The 27252-nt window shown below is 32.8% G+C and overlaps 3 protein-coding genes across 3 annotated transcripts in view; 1 reads left to right on the top strand and 2 right to left on the bottom strand.

Annotated features, from left to right (window-relative positions):
* The window catches only part of LOC134712837 (nidogen-2-like), a 35284-nt gene extending 27392 nt beyond the window's left edge, over positions 1-7892 (bottom strand). The window contains exons 1-2 of the mRNA XM_063574794.1: positions 7496-7892; positions 3100-3239 (exon numbers count right to left, since the gene is read on the bottom strand). Coding sequence (XP_063430864.1) covers positions 3100-3239; positions 7496-7699 — 344 coding nt within the window. The 5' untranslated portion in view covers positions 7700-7892. The remainder of the gene's footprint in view (positions 1-3099; positions 3240-7495) is intronic.
* A 3291-nt stretch (positions 7893-11183) lies between these two features.
* LOC134712836 (RNA transcription, translation and transport factor protein-like) lies at positions 11184-22292 on the bottom strand. Its single transcript, XM_063574793.1, has 7 exons — positions 22122-22292; positions 19081-19305; positions 18306-18395; positions 15830-15918; positions 15331-15399; positions 14351-14405; positions 11184-13502 (listed from the first exon to the last, which is right to left on the bottom strand). Exons 1-7 carry the CDS (start codon positions 22180-22182, stop codon positions 13345-13347), a joined length of 747 nt encoding a protein of 248 aa, XP_063430863.1. The 5' UTR covers positions 22183-22292; the 3' UTR covers positions 11184-13344.
* A 2089-nt stretch (positions 22293-24381) lies between these two features.
* LOC134709848 (uncharacterized) lies at positions 24382-26939 on the top strand. Its single transcript, XM_063569979.1, has 3 exons — positions 24382-24782; positions 25882-26301; positions 26674-26939. Exons 1-3 carry the CDS (start codon positions 24422-24424, stop codon positions 26853-26855), a joined length of 963 nt encoding a protein of 320 aa, XP_063426049.1. The 5' UTR covers positions 24382-24421; the 3' UTR covers positions 26856-26939.
* Positions 26940-27252: the final 313 nt, after the last annotated feature.

Genomic DNA, 27252 nt, shown 5'->3' with positions numbered 1-27252 from the left:
GCTGACCTATTGCTTATAACTATAAGAAACAGACTCAACTAAGACAAGAGTGCACACAAGGAAATGTCTCGCCTTTTTTATTTATCATTGACATTATGTTGATAGTCCTAAATATAAAGCTTTATTACAACTGTCACATAAACTTAACATTAACCAAGATAGCTAAACAAAGACCAATGAACCATGCAAATGAGGTCAAGGTCAGATGAACCATGCCAGGCAGACATGTACAGCTAACAATGCTTCCATACAACAAATATAGTTGACCTATTACTTAAAGTTTAAGAAAAATAGACCAAAACACAAAAACTTAACACTGTGCAATGAACCGTGAAATTGAGGTCATGGTCAAATAAAACCTGGGGGATTGACATTAAGATCATAATATATTTCAGTACCAAATATAGTTGACCTTTGGCATATAATATTAGATAAAAAGACCAAAAATTAAAAAATTAACTTTTGACCACTGAACCATGAAAATGAGGTCAAGTTCAGATGACATCTACCCGCTAGACATGTACACCTTACAATCATTTCATACAACAAATATAGTAGACCTATTGCATAAAGTATGAGAAAAACAGACCAAAACACAAAAACTTAACTATAACCACTGAACCATGAAAATGAGGTCAAGGTCAGGTGACACCTGCCAGTTGGACATGTACACCATACAGTCCTTCCATACAGGGGCGGATGCAGGAATTTTCGAAAGGGGGGTGCCAATTAGGGCAAAGGGGGGGTGCAAAACATATGTCCCGATACAAATGCATTGATCAGCAAAAATAAAGGGGGGGTGCGCACCCCCGGAACCTCCCCTCTGGATCCGCCACTGCCATACACCAAATATCCTAGCCCTATTGCTTATAGTATCTGAGATATGGATTTGACCACCAAAACTTAACCTTGTTCACTGATCCATGTAATGAGGTCGAGGTCAAGTGAAAACTGTCTGACGGGCATGAGGACCTTGCAAGGTATATACATACCAAATATAGTTATCATATTACTTATAATAAGAGAGAATTAAACATTACAAAAATTCTGAACTTTTTTTTCAAGTGGTCACTGAACCATGAAAATGAAGTCAAGGACATTTGACATGTGACTGATGGAAACTTCGTAACATGAGGCATCTATATACAAAATATGAAGCATCTAGGTCTTTCACCTTCTAAAATATACACCTTTTAAGAAGTGAGCTAATACTGCCGCCGCCGTATCACTATCCCTATGTCGAGCTTTCTGCAACAAAAGTTGCAGGCTCGACAAAAACTAAACATTGACCAATGAACCATGAAAATGAGTTCAAGGTCACATGAACCATGCCAGGCAGACATGTACAGCTTACTATTCTTCAATACAAGAAATAAAGTTGACCTATTGCTTAAAGTTTAGGAATAACAACTGAATGTAAAATCTTAACACTGAGCAATGAACTTTGAAAATGCGGTCAAGGTCAAATATAACTTGTGAGACTGACATGTACATCATAAAATATTTTGATACACAAAATATAATTAACCTATTGCATATAGTATTGGGGGGGGGGGAGGACCAAAACCCAAAAACTGAACTTTCACCACTGAACCATGAACATGAGGTCAAGGTCAGATGAAACCTGCCAGCTAGACAACCCTTGCAATCATTTCATACACAAATATAGTAGACTTATTGCAGACAGACAGACAGAAAACTGCAAAGAGAAAACTGAACATACATCAAAGGAATTAAAGGTGTAACTAGTACTAGCTATTAAAGCCTTCAGTCATGAGCAAATGAGCAATACATGTACCATATAGTAATTATATTTTAAGCTATAACAGGTCTCAGAGACAAAATGTGAAGCATTTCAAGAAAGCAAAAAGCCTAATGCTATAGTTATGAACAAATATAATAAATATAGTGTTTCCTTTGAACACAGCTACCACTTGCTTATAAATATGCAAGAGTCAATTCAAACTTTTGAGAGTGTCAATGAAACGGTTTGTTAGTACACAAAACAGTTCAAGTGCTAACTTAACAAATTTTCCAAGTTATAAAAGGGCATTACACAAGTTCAGTAAAAGTCAAGACTTATAAGTTTCATAACAAATGTAACATTTGGTTGAAACAAACAACCAATTTCCAGATAACATACAGATTGACGAGGGTAAAACTTAATACCCACTCTATTAACCCCAAAATAAAAATGAGGATCTCAACTGACTGAAATAATGATAGCTACCTTAGCTTGATTCCTGAGTGTCTATACCATATTTTATACTTTGAAAGTTGTGAATTATATCTTATTAGAAACTAGAAAAGAAATATGCCTTAAATACCATATTCCCTAATTTAATATAACTTTCATGAATTGACTTTGTTAATAAAGTTTACAATTTCTTTTTCATGTAACAAATCTTCACAAGGCAATAAAGGTGTTGGCAGATTTTTCCATCAGCACATTGCATTTGTACATCATCAAAGGATTCCACAACACCCTTTAACAAGTGTTTCTACTGTATAATCACTAGAGGGTGTATTCACATGATAATTACCACAATTATGCAAGAGAAGTGCTACTATAGAAAGATACTGGTATCATGTAATGAGGGTCTTCATGGAAAAAAAATGTTTCAAAACAAAGGTATTGTTGATTTCAGAAAAAACATTAAGGTAAATAATCTTATCTGTATTTTCTGTTTAAATATCATATAATAGAGATATCATAGAAATATGTTAAAATTGGCCTACTATAAATGAAAACCTTTTAAAGTTACCACTTTATTAGTTTTTGGGCATAATTAGAATAGTGAATGGAAAAAGGGAATATGTCAAATAGATTTAACATCCATACCAAGAGCAGAAAACTAGCAATGGATCTTCTACACAGCAAAACAATCTCCCTCAACATTCTCATCTTCAGATTTCTATTGAATGTATAGAAATTACGATGAACATAATCATTATTATGGTATTTTCAAGTGAAAAAAATACCAGACTAGTTCCCTATCATCTCTATATTTCTTTAATTGGTGTGTGTTCAATGTGCTGTTTTCGATTAAAACAGTAGACAAGATATCCCAACCCCTATCATTTAGTTTACTGTGTTACCTGTAATAAACTGTGCCTGCATAAGTTGTGTCTATGTCAGCTATGAATGCTGCTAATACTTTAAATCCTATTGGTAATATTAACGTTGATTGATAAGCTGGAAGCTCTGATTCAAATGATAAATGTCCATTATTATTAACCTGTAAATATAAATATTCAAATTAACCTCATAATCTACTTCAATACTGATTTCTCATGACAATGGTGTAATACATGGATGGAGAGTTGTCTCAGTAGCACTCATACCACATCTTCTTTTATCTAACGAATGCCCATGACTTTGATAGAGTCTCATTGGCAATCATACCACATCTTCTTTTATCTAACAAATGCCCATGACTTGGATGGAGTGTTGTCTCATTGGCACTCATACCACATCTTCTTTTATCTAACGAATGCCCATGACTTGGATGGAGTGTTGTCTCATTGGCACTCATACCACATCTACTTAGATCTAAGGAATGCCCATGACTTGGATGGAGTGTTGTCTCATTGGCACTCATACCACATCTACTTAGATCTAAGGAATGCCCATGACTTGGATGGAGTGTTGTCTCATTGGCACTCATACCACATCTACTTATATCTAAGGAATGCCCATGACTTTGATGGAGTGTTGTCTCATTGGCACTCATACCACATCTACTTATATCTAAGGAATGCCCATGACTTTGATGGAGTGTTGTCTCATTGGCACTCATACCACATCTACTTAGATCTAAGGAATGCCCATGACTTTGATGGAGTGTTGTCTCATTGGCACTCATACCACATCTACTTAGATCTAAGGAATGCCCATGACTTTGATGGAGTGTTGTCTCATTGGCACTCATACCACATCTACTTAGATCTAAGGAATGCCCATGACTTTGATGGAGTGTTGTCTCATTGGCACTCATACCACATCTACTTAGATCTAAGGAATGCCCATGACTTTGATGGAGTGTTGTCTCATTGTCCTATAAACGTGTATATGAGACATTCATGCTTTGCTCATTATTGGAAAGGGGGCGTATGGTAGAGGAAGTCTCGGGTGTTTCAGGGAAAAACACCGACTTTAAAAGTAAACAGAAACATGTACCTTTTAGCAGATTAAAACGTTCAAACCAACTGCATGTATTTGCACCTGTTCTGTGTCAGGAACCTGATGTTCAGTAAAGTTGTCATTAATTTTGTTGATGACCATGTGGTTCAATGATAAGTGACACTGTGCTTCTCGTTTCTCGTTTTAGACGCCCTCAAAATGTTGACATCTAACGTATCATGGTATACAAATGTCGTGCGTCCGCCCGTCTGTCTGTCAGAAACTATTCATGATATGCAAAAATTTACACACAAGATGACGGGTGTATCATGCGCTTGTGGCGCAGCTGTTCATTTATATAGATAAGACCGTTGATTTCCCGTTTGAAGGTTTTACACTGGTCATTTTTTGCCCTTTATAGCTTACTGTTCGTTGTGAGCCTTGAGGCTCCGTGTTGAAACCGTACTTTTACCTATAATGGTTTTTCTTTTACAAATTGTGACTTGGATGGAGAGTTGTCTCGTTAGCACTCATACCACATCTTCTTTAAATCTTATTTGTGTTTGTGAGAAAACAATTGCTTCGAACACAAAAACACAGCCAAGCTAACTTACAAATACAATTACATAAATTTTACAATTGAAATCCATAGATAAATTAGAGACACATATATCGGGCAAGGATTAAGAAGATTAAATACTAGATACAAATCCATGATACAACCGATATTTTACATACACGTAGATACGGAGAAAATCTGAGTATCTGTATATATATATATATCTTAGCATTTTCCTGTTTATTGATAAGGCACTCCATGTTATCATATTTAATTGTCTACCGTGAACGATAATGCGGCATTATATATATGAGTGCAAGGGTAGTTAAGGGGTTTAGATTGAGATCGTTATCCGATTAGCTTATCATTTTACTTAAATTGACAAAACTTATAAAAAAATATAGAGAGGCAATGTATTACTTTTCTTGTGTTTAGAAGCTTACATTATCATGTTATTTGTGTCATATTTTTTTTTCTCACATCGTGCATATCAATACAATGAACATAATGAATGAAAGAATACAACGTCAAACTTTTGAATAAAAATATATATTTAAAACAGTTTAGTATTATCAGTTTTGATATTGGCCGGTTATTTTGTAATTGTTATGCATCAAGAAAACGCTGTGAACCCCAATCCAATGAATTTCTTCTTTAATTTCTATGATATGTTGTAGAAGCTATGTTTTCAAAGCATGCATAAGGTTCTTTATTTTGAGCATAGCTGTAACCGGTATTACATCTATGGTTTGAGTTTACACGTGTTCATTTTCTCAGTTTAAGTTCATTTTGATAAAAGGGAATTTTGCACAAAATCCAGCATGAAAGAACGTTTTAGAAACAAGTGCATTTAAAATTATTACCATAAGTATAGAAATATTTGTGTATATAATTCAGTCTGACTAGATTAAATATAAAAAATATAGTGTTTCAATTTAGAACCCAAAAGATATAGGTGGTATTCAACCATTCATCGCCAAAGCATCTATTACGTTATAGTATTAGCATTGCGTATGTAGTACATTGTAGCACAGTAAGATTTATAGAGAGCGAAGTTAATTGTCGGAAACATGTGTACTACAGAAGAAACAGGTGTAGCAAACATAAGAAACAGCTCAACTATCAGATAAACAGGCTTTTAACGTTACAAAGCTCCGAGTCAAGCATTATTATGGTTTACAGCTCACCATTTCGTTACCGAAATCTGTTAAAATTTGCAAGTCATTGGAAATTATTAAACATACATTTACATGAAGATGACATTGAACAAGTTTTAAAGGTCACAACTGGTTAATGTGTTGTTACAGAATTGAATCTTTTTGAATTCGAATATGTTTAGATTGATTGGTTGTTCGTTACTCAACGTCCAGTGGTAAATATTTCATGCACGTTCAGGAAGAACTATGACTTGAAGACGAGCCATGGTCACAAGGCGTAGTAATGTTTTGTTGTTTATTTGTCTGAATGCTGGGTAACATAATCAACTTAATAGTGAGTGTTAAAGTAAAGAAATCACAATTATAAGTATGTCTTTATCTGTTTTAGTGACTGTCATATTGTTTGTGCATATTTGAGATGTGCATATCTGAGACGTAAGTTTTTTTCTTCCCCTTTCTTTGGTGAAAGGTGTTATCGTAAGATCGTGGTTCTAATATCCAATTCGCCGCAGTTGACGTTTTTCTTATAAAAGTACAAATCTAACATTATTTATCAATGAAAAAAATCCATATTTTTACTGAATTGTGGACTCTGCTATTACATGATACTTTGCTATCATCGAAAACCAGGGGTACAACGGCTGCATTATGTATGATAAATGTCAAAACTATTTCAATTTCTGACACGTTATCACAGGCCATATGGTTTATATATTTGCCAGTTCATGTAATATACGTCTTGCTTCGAAAGTAAACAAAATTCGTTTACAGTTTATACACAATCTTAACGTGTAAACATAAAATTTCCTAAAACCTTCCAATTTATAGTAAGTATACACTTGATTTAAATTTACCATATAAATACGTTGTTTGATACAGGTATGTATAGTAAATAGGAAAATGTTCTTATATAAAACCGTGGAAGTAAAATGAAATTTAATATATTAAGAATTGGAATAAGGCTTTTGACATTCTGTGTAAAAATCGTATGAAGCGGTATTTATGGGACGTGGATATTTATTGAACTTGATTGCCTTTTCTTATAATAGTCACCATAGTTCAAACTCACACCAAATATTTACAATGACTTTCCTGTTAATTCATGAATGACTACTATTCATTGTGTTATAATAACTACTTATCATATTTCTCTGAACCACAATACACAAATTAATCATTTAATGAAAAAGCAACTTCTGTAACAAGACACTTGTGTTCATTATTTTGTGTTAAAACATTATTCAAATATTTCTCATACTTTAAATTAACGCTCATATCCTCGTTTGAGACATAATTATTTTCATAAACTCAAAATTTAATTTAAACAGACAGTTTTTTTAATTTAAAAAATGTTGTTAACTGAAAACCTCGCCTTTATGTATATATGCTTTCAAAAATATTCTTCAGCCAGATTGATTAAATAAAATAAACTTGTGCAAGATGTTCCATCTTTTCACTTAAAATTAATGGCTTCGCTTTCAATTGTTTCCATTTAGTCTTCTTCTTTAGATACAACTATCTATACCATTTTTATCAAGTTCTTTCTCCCAATATTATTTTCATTGTTTTTTAAATTAATCATGTTAATTGTAGTGGTTAATTAATTGATTTTTTTCTACATTTTATATAAGTAAGTGACATAAAACATAAACTTACAAAAATACTGGAATATCTATCGTCATAGTAAGATATTGGTGTTTGCAAAGCTATTTCATCCGAACTGACATCGTCTCCAGCCCTCAATACTCGGTCTCCCCTGTCGTCCCCCGATGGAAAGAAAAGACTAAAAGGCACAGCTAATGAACATCCAAAAATACATAAAACTGAAATAAATCCAAACATAAAGTTTCCTATATACATTGTCTACGAGGAATTTTGTGTGAAGTATTTTATAATCCTTTTAAAAGAGAGGCACTAGAGTTAAGTTAATCCGGTGTTAAATAACTACATAGACATTATCTTAATCTGACACACATTCAAGATCTTCTCCACTAGAAAATAAGTTATCAGTAAGTAATTTTGACAAGATCTGGATTCTGATTGGTTGAAGATAATGAATGTGCGAACGACCGCGTGTGTAAAACCAGATGTGATGAGCAGTGATCATTAAGGCTATCTTTCTATTTAATCGCAAACTGTCAGTAAGTTTTCATGGACAGTTTTAAATGATTTTTAAAAGCCGATTGTCAAGAAGTAACAATTGAATAGAAGTTGATACTTTCGACAGATGTTATTTTTCGTCGGTTACTGTATACTGGTGTTGTTTGTCCATTTTCCTCTGAAGAAGGAGCGAGACCAATTTGGCTATAACAATAAATTGCTTCGCTGAGTGCAGCTGGATACGACCGTAGAAGTCCAACCCTGAACAGTTTCGTAAAATAGAAAATGGACTCAATATTTGAACTTGATACAGGTCTCAATTTGTAATGTTATTAAAAATTTGACACAAAATGGGTTTCTGACACAGAATAACTATAGTCATTGAACTTGAATTGGTTATGTGATTTTAATTTATAATCATTTTTTTACTTTTGTGCAATACACTATGCCGTTGCAAATTGACCCCACTACCCCCCCTCCCCCCTCCAAAAAAAAATCTTGAGAACAAATTGTCCATCCCCCCCCCTTTTCCAAAAATAAAATTTCTTTTCCTCAAGATATGGCCATAATTTCAATTCAAATTTCCAATGAAGTTTGCAACCATAATAACCCATTTAAATACATCATAAAAGTCTTAAAATAGAAAATGGCATACATAATCATGGCTTAAATTAAAAGTAACTCCATCAGCATTTTTAAAATAGTAACTTCTAAAAATAAATTGGCAGCTAATCACCTCAAGACAATACAACGTTTCTTTATACATAATTTAATAGCAGTGTAAGGGAGGTTATTGACAATGTTGTGTTTGAATTACCTCCCTTATACTGCTTTTAAATTATGTTTTGTACTTAAGTAATTGTCCATTAACCAGGACCCACTTGTTTTCCCTCTTTTTTTGTCTCTTATTCTTCAACAGTTTAAGCCATAACCCCCAAAGCCAACACCATCCCTCTGTGGTAAGAAAAAGTTATGGTATGATTTCAGAGAGATACATACACCATTCCACAAGTTATTGTCTGGAAACTCGAAAATAGCTTAATTTGACCCCTTTTGGGCCCTTCATTTGTAAACTGTAGGGACCATAACCCCCAAAATCAATCCCAACCTTCCTTTTATGGTCATAAACCTTGTGTTTAAATTTCATGTGGTTACAATGAATAATTAATAATTATGTATTTTTCTTATAAAAATGTAATTCATATCATGCCATTGGAATTTTCATAATCATAACAAAAAGGATTTCGCATATGGTGCCTCTCACCTGATTCTATTTTTATTTTGGGAATCATGTGAAAATAGATTAAAATCTTAACAAATACCCAAATATTACCCTAAAAATGATTGAGGCCAAATTGGTTTAACATCAGTACTGTAATTTAACCAAAAACAGAAGACTTTTTGTAAAGTTTATAGAAATTACTAATAAATTCATTGAAATTGTAGAATTATATAAAGACAATGACAAACCTGCATTAAAGTAACAGCAAAGCACACTCATTCAAACCATGTATGGTTTCAATCGATTACTGTAAACCAACTTATTTTCGTGGATACTTTTTTTCGCGTTTTACCTTTTCTAGACCATTTTGCGGTGATTTGATTTCACAGTTTTCTGATTTTCTTAATGTATTTTGATGAGGAAAGATTCAAGTTTTATATATTCACAACAATTTATATTCGCGTCATTTTTCTACTTGCGAAAGTCAAAATAATTCGCTCGTCAAAATAAGTTGGTTTACAGTAATCCTTTTTCTAGAAGATGACATTTGTATAAATTTCCCATAGCAGGTCCTTTGTTAAAATAAGTCCCCTGTTGGCAGCTATCTTGTTTGATGGATTTGTTGCAAAGTAACAAAACTTGGTCAGCACATCATAAGGAACATCCATGTCATGCAGTGGCAGATCCAGGGGTTGGAACCTCCCCTTTTTTTTGGCTGATCAATGCATTTAAATGGGAGCATATAGTTGGAAACCCCTCTTTACTCTGGTTTGGGAACCCCCCTTTTTAAAATGGCTGGATCCATTCCATTCAGTGCTTCTTCAAAAGAAGATTTTTGTTTGTATTTCCCATAAAGTCCTATGTTAAACTAAGTACTTCTCTGGCAGCCATCTTGGATGATGGATAGACTTCAAAGTAACAACACTTGGTCAGCACCTTCAGTCTAAGGAACATTCATGCCATGTTTGGTTTCATTCCATTCAGTGGTTCTCTTAAAGAAGACACTTGTATGTATTGTCCATAAGAGCCCTTTGCTAAACAAAGACTATGCGGTATGGGCTTTGCTCATTGTTGAAGGGCATACGGTGACCTATAGTTGTTAATGTCTGTGTCGTTTTGGTCTTTTGTGGATAGTTGTCTTATTGGCAATCATACCACATCTTCTTTTTTATAAAGTCCTCTACTGGTGACATCTTGAATGATGGATCAGCTACAAAGTAACCACATTTGGTCAGCACCTTATAAGGAACATTCATGCCATGTTTTATTTCATTTCATTAAGTGGTTCTCTTAAAGAAATCATTTGAATGTATTTCCCATAGGGTCCTTTGTTTTAAAACTAAGTTCCCTCTGGCAGCCATCTTGGATGATGGATAGACTTCAAAGTAACAACACTTGGTCAGCACCTTGTAAAGAACATTCATGCCATGTTAGGTTTTATTCCATTCAGTGGTTCTCTAAAAGAAGGCATTTGTAGGTATTATCAATAGAGACCTTTGCTTAACAAAATCCCCCACTGGTGACCATCTTGGATGATGGATCAGCTACAAAGTAACAACACTGGGTTAGCACCTCATAGTAATATCTATAAACTTTACAAAAAGTCTTCTGTTTTTGGGTAAATTACAGTAAGGATGTTAAACCAATCATGTAGGATTGCTATGGATGATTCTGACAACAAATGTAGGCATGTTATACACCATTGTAAAGATAAATCAATTTAGATTTACAATTTAACAAGTTTTAGTGGGGTTGACAGCCTAGAAAGTGGCATACAACAGAATTTTGTCACCGCCTGACATTTTCAAAAATGCACCTTTTGTTATATTAAGGTATATAGGAAATTTTTTTCTGAGACAAGTGCCTTTGCTTCTTTTTTTGCATGAACTCAAAAATAACAATTAGAATTTATAATTTATATCATACCAGGACCAAAACACTATTTAATAGGTAGATAGAACAATCTGATTTTGAGTGCACAGGCATGACACAATTAAAACAGGAAGAAATGAAAATAAAATAAAATATTTCCCTTTTTGAACCATTTATTGCATTAACTGATTCAACCTATAACAAATAGTTTACATCAATAGTTGACCATAATAAGTACATTTGTATACATACAATGAAGGAGAATTGTTAAAATGAGACAACTATCCAAAACATAAATAAAAAAAAAGAGAAAAAGATGTAAAAATAACAGGTAATGAACAATATGCATACCCTGTAGTAGGCTATTAGAATAAGTATGAAGAAGGTGATGTTATTAACAACATTTTCATATTCTATGCCTATTTATATTTTTCCAAGACTATGATTGTTAATTTTTTGTATAATAATTTTTGGTTAGATTGTGACAAGTTGTCAATTTTTCATTGGTCAAATTCAATTCATTGTCAAGAAAGCAAAGTTTTGTTTGTCTGAAAGTAATGAGAAATCATACCTGCCTACTTTTCAAAATGCCCATGGGGGTTTTGCATGTAAGATGGCTGTCATAGTCCTAAAAACCCTGCAAGGGGGCCTGCAAATACATTTTTATGTTGGTTTTTGGCTTCTTCATACTTTTATAAGCCGAAAGTCATTGTAAAATTATTTTTTTGTTTAAATTGTGGACAAAATTGCTCTTTCAAAATTTCAATTTGGGAGCCTCCATGGGGGAAATCCCCCACAAATAGTGACAGTTGGCAGGTATGAGAAACCATCAGATTCAACCACTGGATTTCACTTCAATAGACTATGCTATAGAAACTGCTGTTGTAACCTATATAAATAAACACTATGTGGATTTCATTGTGGTATAATTTTAAGGAATATATACAAGAATTGAATCCTTGGGTTCTTAGAAAGTTTAAAATTGAAAGTAAACAATTACGAATTTCTGGGTTGAGAATTAGGATTTAACAATTGTTTTGTAGAGGTTGTCGTTATTGACTCACAAGACATTAATTCAGTTTGTGAGTTAATGGGCTTGTTTACAACCTTTAGACAAAATGTGGTTAATCTTATACTGGAACCACTAACACAATCCAACATATATAAGTACTATGACAATTTGAACAGGACCCTAAAAATAAATAATTTCTAACAGAAGTTACATCAATACAAATAAGTAGGTTTTACATATATTCTAGTGTAATAAATATGAACCATTTATATCTAGCAGATCAGATAAGTTTTATTTGGCACTTACATGTACATGTTTAAACATTCACATTTAAGTACATATGTAACAATGGAATAAAAACAACTTGTGAAAAATAAAACAAACAGTACTGTGTCCTTAAAACTATTTACCTTCTTCAATTATAGATTTCATATTGGAAAATAGCGTGTACACTGTACACTTCAATGATTTCATATTAGAAATAGAGTGTACACTGTACAGATCATGTAAAGGTAAAGTTAGTTACACCAGCAAGTTATACTTCATACAAATTAACAGAAAATTAACACCAAATTGTGATAGATCATTGAAGAAATTAGTACTGTCCATTTAGTGGTCTTCTTTTACTTAAGGGGTCCAAACCAAATATAGCTACACAAACCCCAAAACTTAAGCTGAACTCTCAGCATAGCCCTAACCAATAAACTGACCCTAATTAGCCCAACTCTAAAATAAAACTAAGCTGAACAGTTAATACAGAAAACCCTAAAGTAAAAGAAGTACCTTGATAAGGACAAATGGTTAATCTTAATCGAAAAAATTTCAATGGGTAAGAAAGCCCTTTTTGTGGATTTTTTTCCGCGGTGTTCACTCTTCTCGATATAAATGTATATAGACGCTTGCATATAACATTATAAAGGGACATAACTAGAGAACTGCAAAGTGATGCAACCTAACTCAAATTAATCTGTGTTTTATGGTAATAAGCATTGTGCTTAAGTTTCCAAAAAAAACTTAGTATAAGTTAGAGAATGTAAAGCAATTTTTTGACGTTCATACAGAAAGACCAGGGTAACACTTAATGCCCACCTTTGCCTAGAGGAAGGGACATTAAAAGTCATCAATAAGTTATTGAGCCCATACAACTGATCAGTCTAAATGCTGAATGAACTATATTTAATACATTTTTTTGGCATCTGCAGCAAAGCAAAAATATCAATGTCCCTGTTCTTCTAACTGAAGGACAAGGTAAAATAGCACTTATTTTATTTTGCGTCATTATCAATACTTGGATGGAATTTACATTCTGCCGACTTTGCCAAGTCTACTGTCTGTTTTAGGATTAGCTATCAAAGCTTGCACAGCTACAATAGCCTGGTTAATTTGGTTCTGTAGATCTCGTAAATCTCTTATATGAATTAAACGTAAAATCTTTGCAGCTTCATTGATTATATAATCTGAAAAAATTAAATAAATTAAATTACAGGCATATAAAATTAACTAATTTAAGGATATATTTAAATTGTTAATTCTTTATATAAAAAAAACCTAACAGAATTAACTTGTAGGATGTGAGAAATAAGATCTGGTCCAAAGAAATGTAGTTGTTTCTGGTTACCATGGTTACTGCAGAGACCCATGAATGTGACTTATCTGACAATCTTATTTTTACAAAAAAAAAAAAAATACATTTTAAGCTTTATACATAAGTCTTTTGTTTATGTTGTCTGCCTTTTCTTAAGTTAACTAGTGTATAGGTTCTTATAAGTCTGCCTTTTTTCAGTTAACTAGTGTATAGGCTCTTATAATCTAATAGTTTGTGGCATTAAAAATATTTTCCACATTTAGATTCAGTAGTTCTGCTTCCCCAATGCCTCATTTTATCTGTAACATTTATCTTCCTGCTAGCTATATATATGTGACCATAGTTTCAGTGCTATTCACAACAATCGTTTATTGTGTGATCAGGTGCATCACAACATTTAAATAACAAGAGGCCATTCATTCAGGCTCTTGTTACACAACCTCACAAGTCACCCAGTTTCCCCGGTGACATATATATAGTCAATCTCCCTTATGAATATGGTTCCAAATGACCGATATATGTTTTAACGTTATGAAAAAAGTATATTTTCTAAAATCTTTCTTTTTTATCATGCAACAACCAGTATTCATATTTTTTCTCTCTTTTTAAATAAATGGGTAATTCTTTGTCACCATTCAAGTACTACATAAAGCATTGACAGAGGTGTACTATAACTTAGTACATGGATAATAATGTTACTAACTGTAGGTTTATACATACCTCCTGTATCAAAACCTAATGATGTATTTTCTAATTCAAGATGTTCTATATTATCCTGCAATAAATTTATATATCTATTAATTCAATGTTTTTTGTGAATATGCTTTAAATTGAAAATAATGTTCATATAACACTAATAACCCAAAGAGTGAATTTTTAAGGAGCAGTAGATAATCATCAAAGCAGTTAGCAACATTTTAATCTTAGTAAGTGTTGTATAAAGGCATTACTTAATCAAATTATGTAACTTTTAATGTCTGTGTTAAAAGCTTAAATTCTGGAAATTAAAGTTCTGTTTGACATTTGGAATCTAACCTCAGAAATGCTTTTAGAAATAAATGAATATCAGATCAAGCAATGTGTTGTTTTGCAGAGCCTATCATAGCTTGTTTGGTTCCTATGAGGTCTAGCTAGGAAGAGTTTTTGGATTACAGTTATGTCTATGGCATGCTCTTACTGATATTGAAAACGAAATTTTATACCAGGTTTTAATACATGTGTATACAATAAGAAATAAATCTAAGTTAAGAAGATGCTCATCAGAGCCTAAATTGCTGAACAGTATAAATTGCTCAACAGAGCCTGAATCACTCACCTGGGAAAATATAACATTTGGACATTGATTCTACCTATATTGCAAAAATATGTTGATCATTTTTTTGTTTGAAGTTTCTACCTATTTATCAAAATTTTCAAGATAATTGCTAAAAGTTAATACAAAAGTTGTCAATCACAAACTTTGTGAGGGGTCATCCATCTTTTTTTATAATACATGTACGAACATTTTTGTAACTCTTTTATTGATGATATTTTTGCTGTTAACATTTTTTAACCCATCAATTGTAAAATTCACAATGGAAAAGAGGAATATTTCAAAGTGTCAACAACCTGATCTAAGACCAGAAATCTGATACCTTGTAGCTGACTTCAGCTGTCTCCAGGTGAGCTAAAAATGTATCTATTGTTGTAAATAATCTTACCTCTTTATATTTTTCAGCTCTGTCTAATGCTTCTTTTGATAATCTGTCTTTGACAACTAAGCAAATAGCCTGAAAATCAAATCAATAATGTCATGGCAGTAATTATAGTACAAGGATTTATTGTAATTAAATTATTTTAAATCAAATATTGAATCTGAAACAGCTTTTCTTACTTTGCAACATTTACTCTTCAGATAACCCAATAACACAGTTTTATAACATTAAATATGTTTGGTCCAATCTTGATCAATTTCATTCATAACTGTCATGACTGTCAAAATTATTGATTACTTTAAACAGATAATAATTCCAAGAAATTTTATTTTATTTTTAGAATATTCAAAGTTTTAAATTAAAGGTAACTCAACACAATATGAACATTCTAAGCATCTTTAAAGAGCTGTTCACATGCAATATTATACCATTGTTTAATGTTTTTAAGTTAAAAAAATTTGTAAGTTAAATCTTCTTTTTTCTATGTTAACTCCAGTATACTAACCTTAAGTTGTTCTAAATGATCGTTATATGGAGGTACTTGTAAAATCATAGATAGGGATTGTATACCAGCTTTGAAGTCTGGATCATCAACTGAAGAAAGAAAAACAACATACATTGTGCACCAATATGAAAAACATCAATCAAGGATTTGTTTTCCTTTATTGACTATTTGTAACATGATAGAGATGTGTACACAAGGTCACTGGTATGGTACCTTTGATTTATTAATAATCGTTGGATACCAATTTTTGTGATCCACAGTATGTCAAATATATTTTTATATAAAAGAACACTAGAAAATGCAAGTGAAATCATGGTAAAATTGGGCAAGTGTTGAAACAAAACATTGTGTAGGGGGGTTTACACATAAAAAAGGGGGAGTAGTCAGGACAGCAGGTGACTATGTTTACACATAAAAAATGGAGGAGTGCGGACGTTGGATGCCTGTGTTTACAGATAATAAGGGGAGGTATAGTTCGCTTTGACAAGATCAACGCCCATTTACTTTTTGAACACTTCTGCACCTGTGTACAAAAAGTGGATGTCATTTAATTTAACAAAAGGAAGCTATTTCTGACTTTGTATGGTTTATGAGGGGTTATGGCTCAATAAAATAAGTCTCTTCCTTTAGTAATATAGGTGTACCATTACAAGAATTTAGAAAGAAAAAAACGGTTGTTTCTTAAGAGATATGTTACTGATTGTCACATGACCTATAGTCACATCAGCCTCATTTGGACTCTGTTGGATAGTTGTCTTTTCAGCAAGAATTTCATGCTAAGGCCATGGAAAAATAATTGATGGTTTCCCCTAACCGGACCGGGTCATTTAATTTTTCAGTAAATATTAAATTTTTTTGCAGAGACAACTTAAAGTGTCGGAAATATGCAAGAATATAGTTTCGCTATAGAAACAAACTATATAGATATAAAATGACGCATGGTTACAAATTAAAACAAAGTCTGCCTGCTGGGTCTATAAAATTTTCCCATGTTAGGGGAAACCAACAATTAATTTTTCATGGCCTAAGTAGAAATAATGAAACTTAAAAGAATTGACAAACAGGAAATCGCTGCATTTAAGATCTAACAATCTTTTACACGGTAAACCTCAATGAGTAATAATCAAGGAAATTTCCAAACACTGTGATTAAAATAATTATAGAAAGACACTGAAACTCAATAAGATAAAGTACCAGACCAAATATCAAATCATTCTTCCATTAAAAAGATAAAAATAGAAATGGAGAGTATAAAATTTATGTTTTATTTATAGCAACAGTAACCATGATGTTTTTTTCTAGAGGAACATTAGAAAACAGTATGAGACTTCACTATTATTTGGCCTTGGAAATGTAATGATATGCCTGTCACAGTATTCAATTCTTCTTCTTCTTTATATTTCTTTCCAATAAGGAACACGAAGTAGAAACGGAGTTGTTTTCTCTTGTATTATTAAAGATTATTTTTACAGTACTATATACATAGGATAGTTTTAAAATGTAAAAATTTGTTGAACAACTCCAACCCCCCATGTACAAGATAAAAGTGTCATCCATCAACATATATACAACACTTTTGTTTTGCACAATGCATGTGCAACATATATACACCCTTTTCCTTCGGTTATACTACAGGAAGGTTGAAATGTTTAAAGAGTAACAGCACATTGCAGGCCCGTAGCCAGGAATTTCAAAAGGGGAGTTCGTTTGACTCACAAACTCGACTTTAACAGTCACAATTCGAACAGAACATTGACTTTAACAGTGCTTATTTGTTTTCAAGGGGGGGTTCGTCTGAACCCCCCTGGCTACGGGTATGCATTGACTACATGATAGCTCATGTTCAAAGCTAGCAAGATTCATCTTTCCTTCGGATAAGATTTTGTACAGTTAAAATGTTATTCTTATTTCATGCAGTTTGCCATAAAATAAAATTATATTTTAAAAGCACTATTTGGTTTCCTCACAAGTACCCCATGAATGTGGAGAAAAGTTAAAACAGAAAACATTTACTTTCATGCAGCATTCAAATATTAAGACATAAGGATAAGTTACTACATTATACTGTTTGTTTAAAAGGAGTATCTCTAAAATCTAAAAATGATTGCTGTTTGTTGGTTGGGAACCTTTATGAAATATTCAGTTCTAATTTTAATTTCAGTCTTTTATGATGGATTTCAAAGCATATTTCACTTGTCGCTTTTATCATATGTTCTAAATTTGATGTGGATTTCATAGTTTTACTGTAGTAGCTGGGATCAACTATCAGCTGTGTTATTGACTGTTTTCAAAAAAAAATTCATTCCATTGTCTAAGTCCACTGTATCCAATAATGATGTTTTTTAATCTTAAAAGATGTGTTTTTCTGACATCATTCATGTAGCAGTATGCAGCTTGTGAGTATGTGTATCATATCTTCCTCTTCCGATTACAGATTAAATTAATTATAATTTCTACAAAACCTACACAAACTTACAATCTAAATTATCTAATGGATTTGACGAGACACCAGGTGGAGCTTTACTTTGTGTCACTTTCTCTGGCGTAACTGTCTTATACTGTTCAACTGAAATAAAATATCACACACATTTCAGTTTTCAAGAAATTACATTTTTCATCAAGATATTTTAAGTTCTTTTCTCTTTGAACTCTATAGGTGAGTTAGCTTTTAAACTTTTTTTAAAACTATTAGTTGTCTCATTAAAATTCATACCATGTTTTCTCATTATTACAATGTTCTATAGCTTTGAGATCGTCTTTAAAATATCTACATTTTGTAAATATGAGCAATTAAGCTTTACCCAAAAAGATAATAATTTGGAATAAACAGAATGTATTTACATACATGTAAATGTATGTAAAATATATTCTTTGTGGGTAAGGCTGTTTGTTGCACATATCCAATTTGTTGGGAAAATAAATAATGTGTAAAATGGTATTTTCAAGTTAATGCCAGGAATAATTGAAATATTATGAAGGATCGCTAGAAGAAGAAAGATTAATCAAATTAATATGAATATATATCTTTAAGTAATGAAGAAATTTTTTGTGTGGCTTATTTTCAATGACTCTGGTTGACCATTCAATCTTGACACTTTTTTTCCCAGCCAGAGACTTTTCTCAGAAATGGCCATTACTAGGTATCATTATACCAACTTCGCCAATATTCTAATTCGAATCAATATCCTTATATCTTACCATTACATGTATCACCATATTCTAATTCGAATCAATATCCTTATATATCTTACCATTATCACCATATTCTAATCTGACTGAGTATCCTAATATCCAATCAATTAATAAAGATCTTTGGGATGTTTGGTAAGGACATCCTAAATCATCTAAATACTGCTGAAAATGTTTTGTCCAATCACTACTAGGCATGTTACGTAGCCCTGTCCTGTCTTCAATCTTATAATGTCGAATTTTCTGGTCTTCCAACCAAACAATAAAATTTCTAAAGTAATTCTCATCTGAAAAATATTAATTATAAGTGATACATTTTTTGTATATTCTACATTTATTACTCGTGTATATTGTCAGTGTAACTTCTATTATTGTATAGCAATACAATATTTCCCACAGAAAGTAACCAAAAGTTAGCATGCAATAAATTCTATTATTAAATGATATGAGCAAATAAGCCCTAATACGGATAAATCAGCATGTGCAATACTAAAAACGTTCCACTGTGGATATAAATCAAGATTTAATATTGCTCTTTGAACAGGGTCAATACAGAAAAAAGTGGGAAAAAAGCCGTATTAGCCCTAGGGCTAATACAGGACGTTCACTTCCGGTTTTCAATTTTCTTACGCCATTACTTAACTTTGAAAGTATCGTTATGCATAAAAACATTTGTATAATATTTTTTATATTATAGTCATAAAATAAACAGGTTAAATGATGTGCAATGTTTTGTAACGTCTTAAAGTTTTAAAACGGAAAAAACAGGGCCAATACAGAAAAAAGCGGGAAAAAAGATGTATTGGCCCATGGGCTAATACGGACGTTCACTTCGGGTTTTTAATTCTCTTATAATCATTTAATAAAAGTGTTATGAACTGGCTGTTTCTCTATTGGCACTGGTATAGATTCTCGGTCAGCTGTATTGGCCCTCGACCCTACGGGTCTCGAGGCCAATACAGCAAACCTTGAATCTATATCAGTGCCAATACAGAAACAGCCAGTTAACACTATAATATTGCACTAGTGCAATAAATCTTCAAAATTCATGACGACATCAATGACAAGATCTCAGTTTAAACCTGTATTTACTTTCAAATATTATATTGCTATATAATAAAAGGGTTATTGCATGAATATTGGGGAATATTGTCCCTCGTAGAACATATATTGCACTTGCAAGCTTGTGCAATATAAAATTCTACTCGGAACAATATTCCCCAATATTCATTATTGTATTAGGAGCTAACATGTACCCCGGATCTATTTAAATTTCAAGTGCAATTCTAAGACATATAATATAATTAATTAAACACCTATCATATATTTAGGAAAACATGTGCAAGAGGGAAGCTACAGAAGAAATATACATGAACTTTAATTGTGTGCAACAATGACAACCATAACTTATGACTTGTTTCACAGAAGGATGTGTTCCAATTTACCCTCAGGAGCACATGCTATATTTTTCTATGGTGTATTTTGTAGACTACTGTTTGCCTTCTCAAGTTTTAGTTTTTTCAATGGCATGTTTTTAGCTACACCAAAATGCATTAGTGCAATGGATTGAATTGATAATAATTATTATTTTTTCTTGAACACATGTGTACATTGTATGTACAAAAATGTATAGAAGTCAATTTGTTTGTTAGAAGCAGAATTTTTGGTGTTTTTTATTACAAGAAAATCATTGAGAGTGTACATGTACGCTTACCTGTATCACTTAAAACAGTTATAATAAATAAATTATATCCTAACTTTCTAAATCAAGGGTAATTTTTCATCCAAAATATTCTTGTATCCAAGTGCCTGTGAATAAAATATCATAAATACTGCTATCAAAATTGAAAGCAGCCCTTACAGTAATGCAAGTAAACTGCATCTTTTATTGATTGACATGTTCCCCAATTAGATCAGCATCTTCAGGAGAAAGTATATATAAAATTAGAATCTCTGAATACAAAATAAATGGGAAATGTGTCCATAGGGACACAGATGATGCCCCCACTAGTATATAACATTATAAAGGGACATACATTGTAACTCAAGAACTTTAAAAGTGAAGCTGCCAAAATTTGAACTTAAAATGAGTAAATTCAGTTTAGCGGTAATAAGCATTATATATACATTACAGTAAATTTAGGTGTCAGAGACACACTTGATTGGGAGAATGAAAACGAAAAAATTTAGTGATTTTTCTATTTGTAAAGGGGCATAACCCTAGATTGGTAATCAAGGGGCATAAGACAAGAATGGTAATCAAAGTGTTTGTAAGCACCGATTTATAAAGATTGCTTTAATTTATCAGTAGGAGGTAAAAATGAATATTTATTTTAGCATTGGTTGATTCAATTATCATTCTGGACAAAGAAAGATTACTTTTCAAAGATGTTATTAAAATGACCTTTTATATTTTTAGAAAAGCAATTTTTCCTTTTCTAAAAGGGCATACATTGTAACGCTTGAACTGTATAAGTGACTCCACCAAAACTATGTCTTACCCTGTGTTTTATGGTAATAAGCATTGTGTATAAGTTTCAATACATTAGGTTTGAGACAAGCTAAAGTTAGAAAACAGAAACCAATTTTGGGATGTATGAACGAACAGATGGACGTGAGTAAAACTAAATGCCCCCTCCACAACGGCGGGGCTAATAGGATAGTTTCCTTCTTCTGAAGTATAAAGCTTTTAACACAAAGTTTACACAGTTGTGGCTGACACTGCCAGATTGTAATTGTGTCTTGTATTATGAGACTTTTGAAGAAGGCAATACAAAATCTATGGTTGAAACGACTTAAAAGTGTGGCCCAAATGGCAGTATCGACTTAACAACTATGGTCGAAACATTGGGTACAGCGGAATTAATAAACCGAATCTGTGTAAACTCACCATTTTGGCATAAATATTTGATTAAGGGATTAATTTATCTGTCTATACACAATTCACCACTACGGAAAATTCACAAAAGTGTACTGATACATGAAGTCTGGTATTATGAAAGAGGAAGCCGAAATGCACGGAGAGAAACACGGCTGGGCACCGGTCTCATCGGTGTAGCATCTAATAAAAACAAACTGTTCTAAGCACTGGACAATATCCTACCTTCGGAATTGAACGTCTCTGGTTGAGGATAATCTAAAGCTAAGAGTTTTCTTTTGTACATAATTTTAGCTAACAGGTTACAGAAAAAAATAAAGGAAAAGTTTCCAACGACAACGTTTCCACACTTTATGGTCTGGTTTCAGTTTTCATCGTAAACCAGTCAATAGTGCGCATGAGTTATTTCCCTTAAAGAGAAACCTAATGGGTGGACATCGATGTACCGTAAGCATATCCAAACTACAAATTAGAGGTTGAGGAGTATTTGTATGAAAACTGCTGTTTATAATATATTTGTGAAGGTGCACTAGACAAAATAGAAATAAAATATCACGATGCAAGAATGTGCGATTTTGATATTTTTGCAGCAATTTTACAGCACTGAAATATTCATGGGTATTCCTAGCAAATATGTAAAAATCTAGGTCCAATTTTCTAATATTTTTTTACTTCAACAGGAACTTGTGCATAATGAGATAATAACATAAACGGTAGCAAATCAGTTTCTGCACCAGATGAGCATTTTGACGATAAATGTCTCTTCGGTGATGACGGAGGCTTAAATATAGTGAAAATTCACAGCTTATTAAAAAAAGCACAAGCTATGACAACAAAAAGGACAAAAAATACAGCCAATGCCATATGATAAGGAATCAAGCTTTGCATGAGGGAGATGCCGTCATTCCTTAGTGTTTGGGATGTAACAGGAAATTTCACGGACAGTTTATTGTAAAAATCATCACCAATATGTGTACTCTTTAATTTTAAACTGTTGCACTGTACTGCTCGTCGGATCGTCTTGATTGACAAATACAAATTGTTGTTGTTGTTGTGAATATACATGTATTTGATTTATGTAGAAATAAGGAGGTTTGGTATGATTGCCAATGAGACAACTATAATAGTTTTACCTACGAAAGATCAACCGGGATGAGGATGTATATGTTCATTATACCAAATTTATCTAATTGCAAAACTTATATACCATATATCAGCCAGGGACAGTCTTCTTCTTCTTCTTTAGTTACAGAAAACCATCAACATTTTGAAGATAACATTCTGGCGCATGCCTGATTGAGGTTGCTTTTTAAAATTAATTTCAATTTTTCTTTATTTTTAAGCTTTACAATTTTTATTGAACTTATAATTTTTTACATTTTTTTATTTTTTTTTTTTAAAATTAAGATAAAACAATAGGTACATTTAGTTTAAGTGAGAAGAGGTTTTAAGGAGTACTTCATGGGTGAGTGCATCCTTAAAGTTGTCTGTAGAAGTTTTGTTTGAAATTTCAGGTGGTAGTTTATTCCAGTCTTTGATTGTTTGGCTGAAGAATGAGAATTTAAAACTGTCTTTATTGCATTGGAGCTGTCTGAATGTTAATTGATGAGTAGATCTTGTTTTGGACTGGCTTTTTATCAGAATATCTTGTGATGGTATAGCAATTTCGTTATTTATTACTTTGTGGAACATTTGTAATCTGGTTTTAAGCCTTCGTTCTTGTAGAGTTTGCCATTTCAGATTTTGAAATCTGTCTATTCTAAGTATAGAAAGTAAATATAGTAAGCTATAAAAAAAAACTGAGCATGAAACGGGTGAAACAATCTAAAAAGAAAAAGAAAGAAAGGCAAAATGTCAGTATGCTCACTGATAAGAAATTAGGATAGACAACCAAACCACAACGAAACAAAAACTTATGGTTTGGGATTAATAAATAAATAATGTGACGGGGGTTGACATGTATGTGAGCGCTCAACTTGAACTGCCCTGAACATGGGATAGAGGATACAAAACCCTTAAAGGACCTTAAAAATAAAGAAACTTGACAAAAAGATAACCCTTTTCTCGGTATTATTCATTGCTAGTTCATTTCTTTGGGTAAAATCAAGATTTTGAAAGTTTAGATTTTTACTAATTGAATTTTTGTCTGTGAAAAACAAAGAAGCATTTATTTGAGTTTCTTCAGTGTGCAAGGCTTTACCCTTTTCAATTGTGATTGATTGGAAATAGTATTACAAGATTTACAGATCTTTTTAAATGTTTTTTATATAGGTTAGACCGTTGGTTTCCCTGTTTGAATGGTTTTACGTATACACTAGCCTTTTTTTGGGACCCTTTATAGCTTGCTGTTTGGTGTGAGCCAATGCTCCGTGTTGAAGGCGGTACTCTGACCTATAATGGTTTACTTTTATAAATTGTGACTAGAATAGAGAGTTATCTCATGGCACTCATACCACATCTTCTTGTATCCAAAGATTATGTGTAACCACTTTGACGTCCAGCATAACGTCACAAAGCGTGTGCCCATGGATACTTTACCAGAACCTTCAACTGCCACGATGGCTTCGCACGGTATTCCAATAATGCAGACGTCCTATGAATGCGGCAACTGCGATTTTTGCAAACAAAGGAATGTTAAAGTTAAACCTTTGAATTGCAAAAGACATTTTTACTGCAGAACGTGCAATGATTTCTCTCCAAAATTTCAGAGAAAGGACTTCCAATGTAGAGCTTGTTCAGAAAGATTACAACAACTTACAGAAGATAATTTGAAGAAGGTAGATAACTTTCTTGGAAGAGAAACAGGAGGTTGTGAAAAACAAAAGGATGTCAACGTGAGCCTTGACGGTGGTAGTATTATAACATTCGACAAAGATATCTTAGAGGGTGAGCGTTTCATTTTGGTAACTATGACATGTTTCTAGTCCCTTTTCTTCGTCAATCAAAATGTATAATATGGAGATGCACATACATGAAATATGAAAATCAAATATGACAAACAGCAACAAACGACAACCAATGAATTACAGGATCCCGACTTGATATAGGCACATATTGTAACGAGATTAAATTTGCTTGCTGGTGCCAATACCCCCGCCTTAACTACTAATTGGAAATGGACATTACTCATCTTATCAACACAAAGCACAAAAACAACTTACAAAAACGAATATGCTTTGCTTTAATTATATTTTTACTTCTATTCATTTCTGAATAGAAATTAGAATCGAATTTGATTATTTACCGAATTTGTTATCACATAAGCAACACGATGGATGCCACATGTGGAGCAGGATCTGCTTACCCTTTCTGAGCACCTGCGATCACCCCGTGTTTTTGGTGGGGTTCGTGTTGTTTATTCCGTTTAGTTTTCTATGTTGTGTCATGTGTACTATTGTTTGTCTTTTTCATTTTTAGCCATGGCGTTGTCATTGTTATTTTGGATTTATGAGTTGAACTGTCCCTCTGGTATCTTTCGTCCCTCTTTTCTGTTTGTATTGCATGCAACTACATGATTTTTAAATAATAGTCGTTTTATGGAGCTCTTTTAAAGAGTTTCGATGTTGTAATTGTTAATAATACAGATCGCAACAGTAATTTGTGTTGTTTGCTTTGTTGTGTCTTGATAATATACATTGAGATTTAGCTCTGGAAACTACATTACCTTTTCTTTTGTTTTGTTCAACTAGAGAGAGAAAACAGATGGAAAATGGATAGACTTTGATTTTTTTCCTATATTACAGAAATCTATCTGGTCCTTACTGAAAAGAAAATTTATTTTCTGACAGTCTTATCACTTCTTGTTTCTTATCCTTATTCTGGGGGGACGCTCTTTAGTATAAGTTACCAGCCTACACACCCACAAAGATTACTAAAGTAAATTCCTGCACATCCACCAAGAGTAAGTTTACATATACCTGAATACGATATATTTTACAAACATATCAAACATTAGTTCACTACTAAAGTATATCATGCATTTCAGAGGAATCAGACGATGATGGAAATAACGATGAATGGGAACACTTGCTACAGACAATGACAACAGAAACACAGAAAAAGAAAAAAGACAAACAAACTCATAAGAAGAAGAAAAAGTCTTACCGACCTCTACAGCTTGTTCCAAGAGAAATGTCGTTTATGAAATTAGTTCTTCCATCTGCCGCTTGTCGAAACGGTGAACGGTCAGAAGAAATTAAGAATGGGAAGGAAGCGACTGGGTGTCATTCAAAAGAGAAATTAATCCCTGAAGACAGCGAATCATCGGTAGACCAGAGTAATATATCACCGGTAGACCAGAGTAAAATATCACCGATAGACCAAAGTAAAATATCACCCGAGGGATCCAGACCGAACACAGTTATGGATATCTTCCAAGAAGAACGTTGCACATCTCCGGTTAAAAGTAAGGACATTAATTAAAATACTATTTTCACCATTTTATGTTTGAATTTAGTTGACATTTTTTTAGATATGTAATTTAGATATAGCTTATTGTTACATACTGCTGTAACTTGTAATGTTTTGCTTGGTTTAGTGTGTGCCCCCTGTAACCTTGCAATGTTTTGCTTGTTTTTGTGTGTGCTCCCTAAAATTTGCAAAGCATATGCTGTTCTCAGCGAGATGTCTACATTACACCAACTGTCGAAGAATATTTCGATAATTTTTCCTCCAAACAAATTTAAAGTTTGCTCCCTAACCTTAAATTCTTGATCATACCCTCTTTCCGGTACTCATGTTGATGTTATCGTATTTATAACTTGAATATATTTTTCAGCACCAAGTCGACCGAAACCTAGTTGGGGATGGATACCTACTTCTCAGATATTTACAGACACTGACGAAGACGATGATACTATAGAACTGATTATCGATATCGAGGCTCCTCCAGAATCTCCAAGATCTGCTGATGAAGCGAATATGGCACCAATAGAAAGGGACTCATTTTGGGATTTTTAATGTTGGATTTGAATATTTGGTGATTTTATATGTCCCTCGTACCTTTTCTACTCACCTGTTTGTCTTCGCTGTAGAACACCTTTGTTCCATTTTAATTACATTTTGTTCAATTTACAATCACTTATTATGATATTGTTATATCTATTTAACATCTAGAATTATTGACTTCATTTGTTTCCATAGAGTACCGGTAATATAAAAAAAATATAGCTGTAAGATCTTCGTCAACGATACTCCAACTCATTGATACAAAAATAATCAAAAGATATTCGATCGCTAATCTTAATATAAAAACAAAACGGCCCATAGGTCCAATGTCTACAGAGTTCTAATGGTATTGTTTCTCATGAAAATCGCCAATTTCAGGCAAAAAAAATTTAACAAAAAACAACGCGGC

This window comes from Mytilus trossulus, chromosome 3 (genome assembly GCF_036588685.1).
Source record: "Mytilus trossulus isolate FHL-02 chromosome 3, PNRI_Mtr1.1.1.hap1, whole genome shotgun sequence".
NCBI lineage: Eukaryota > Metazoa > Mollusca > Bivalvia > Mytilida > Mytilidae > Mytilus > Mytilus trossulus.
Note: the sequence above shows the minus strand (reverse complement) of the source record. Positions and strands in the feature narration are given on the sequence as shown.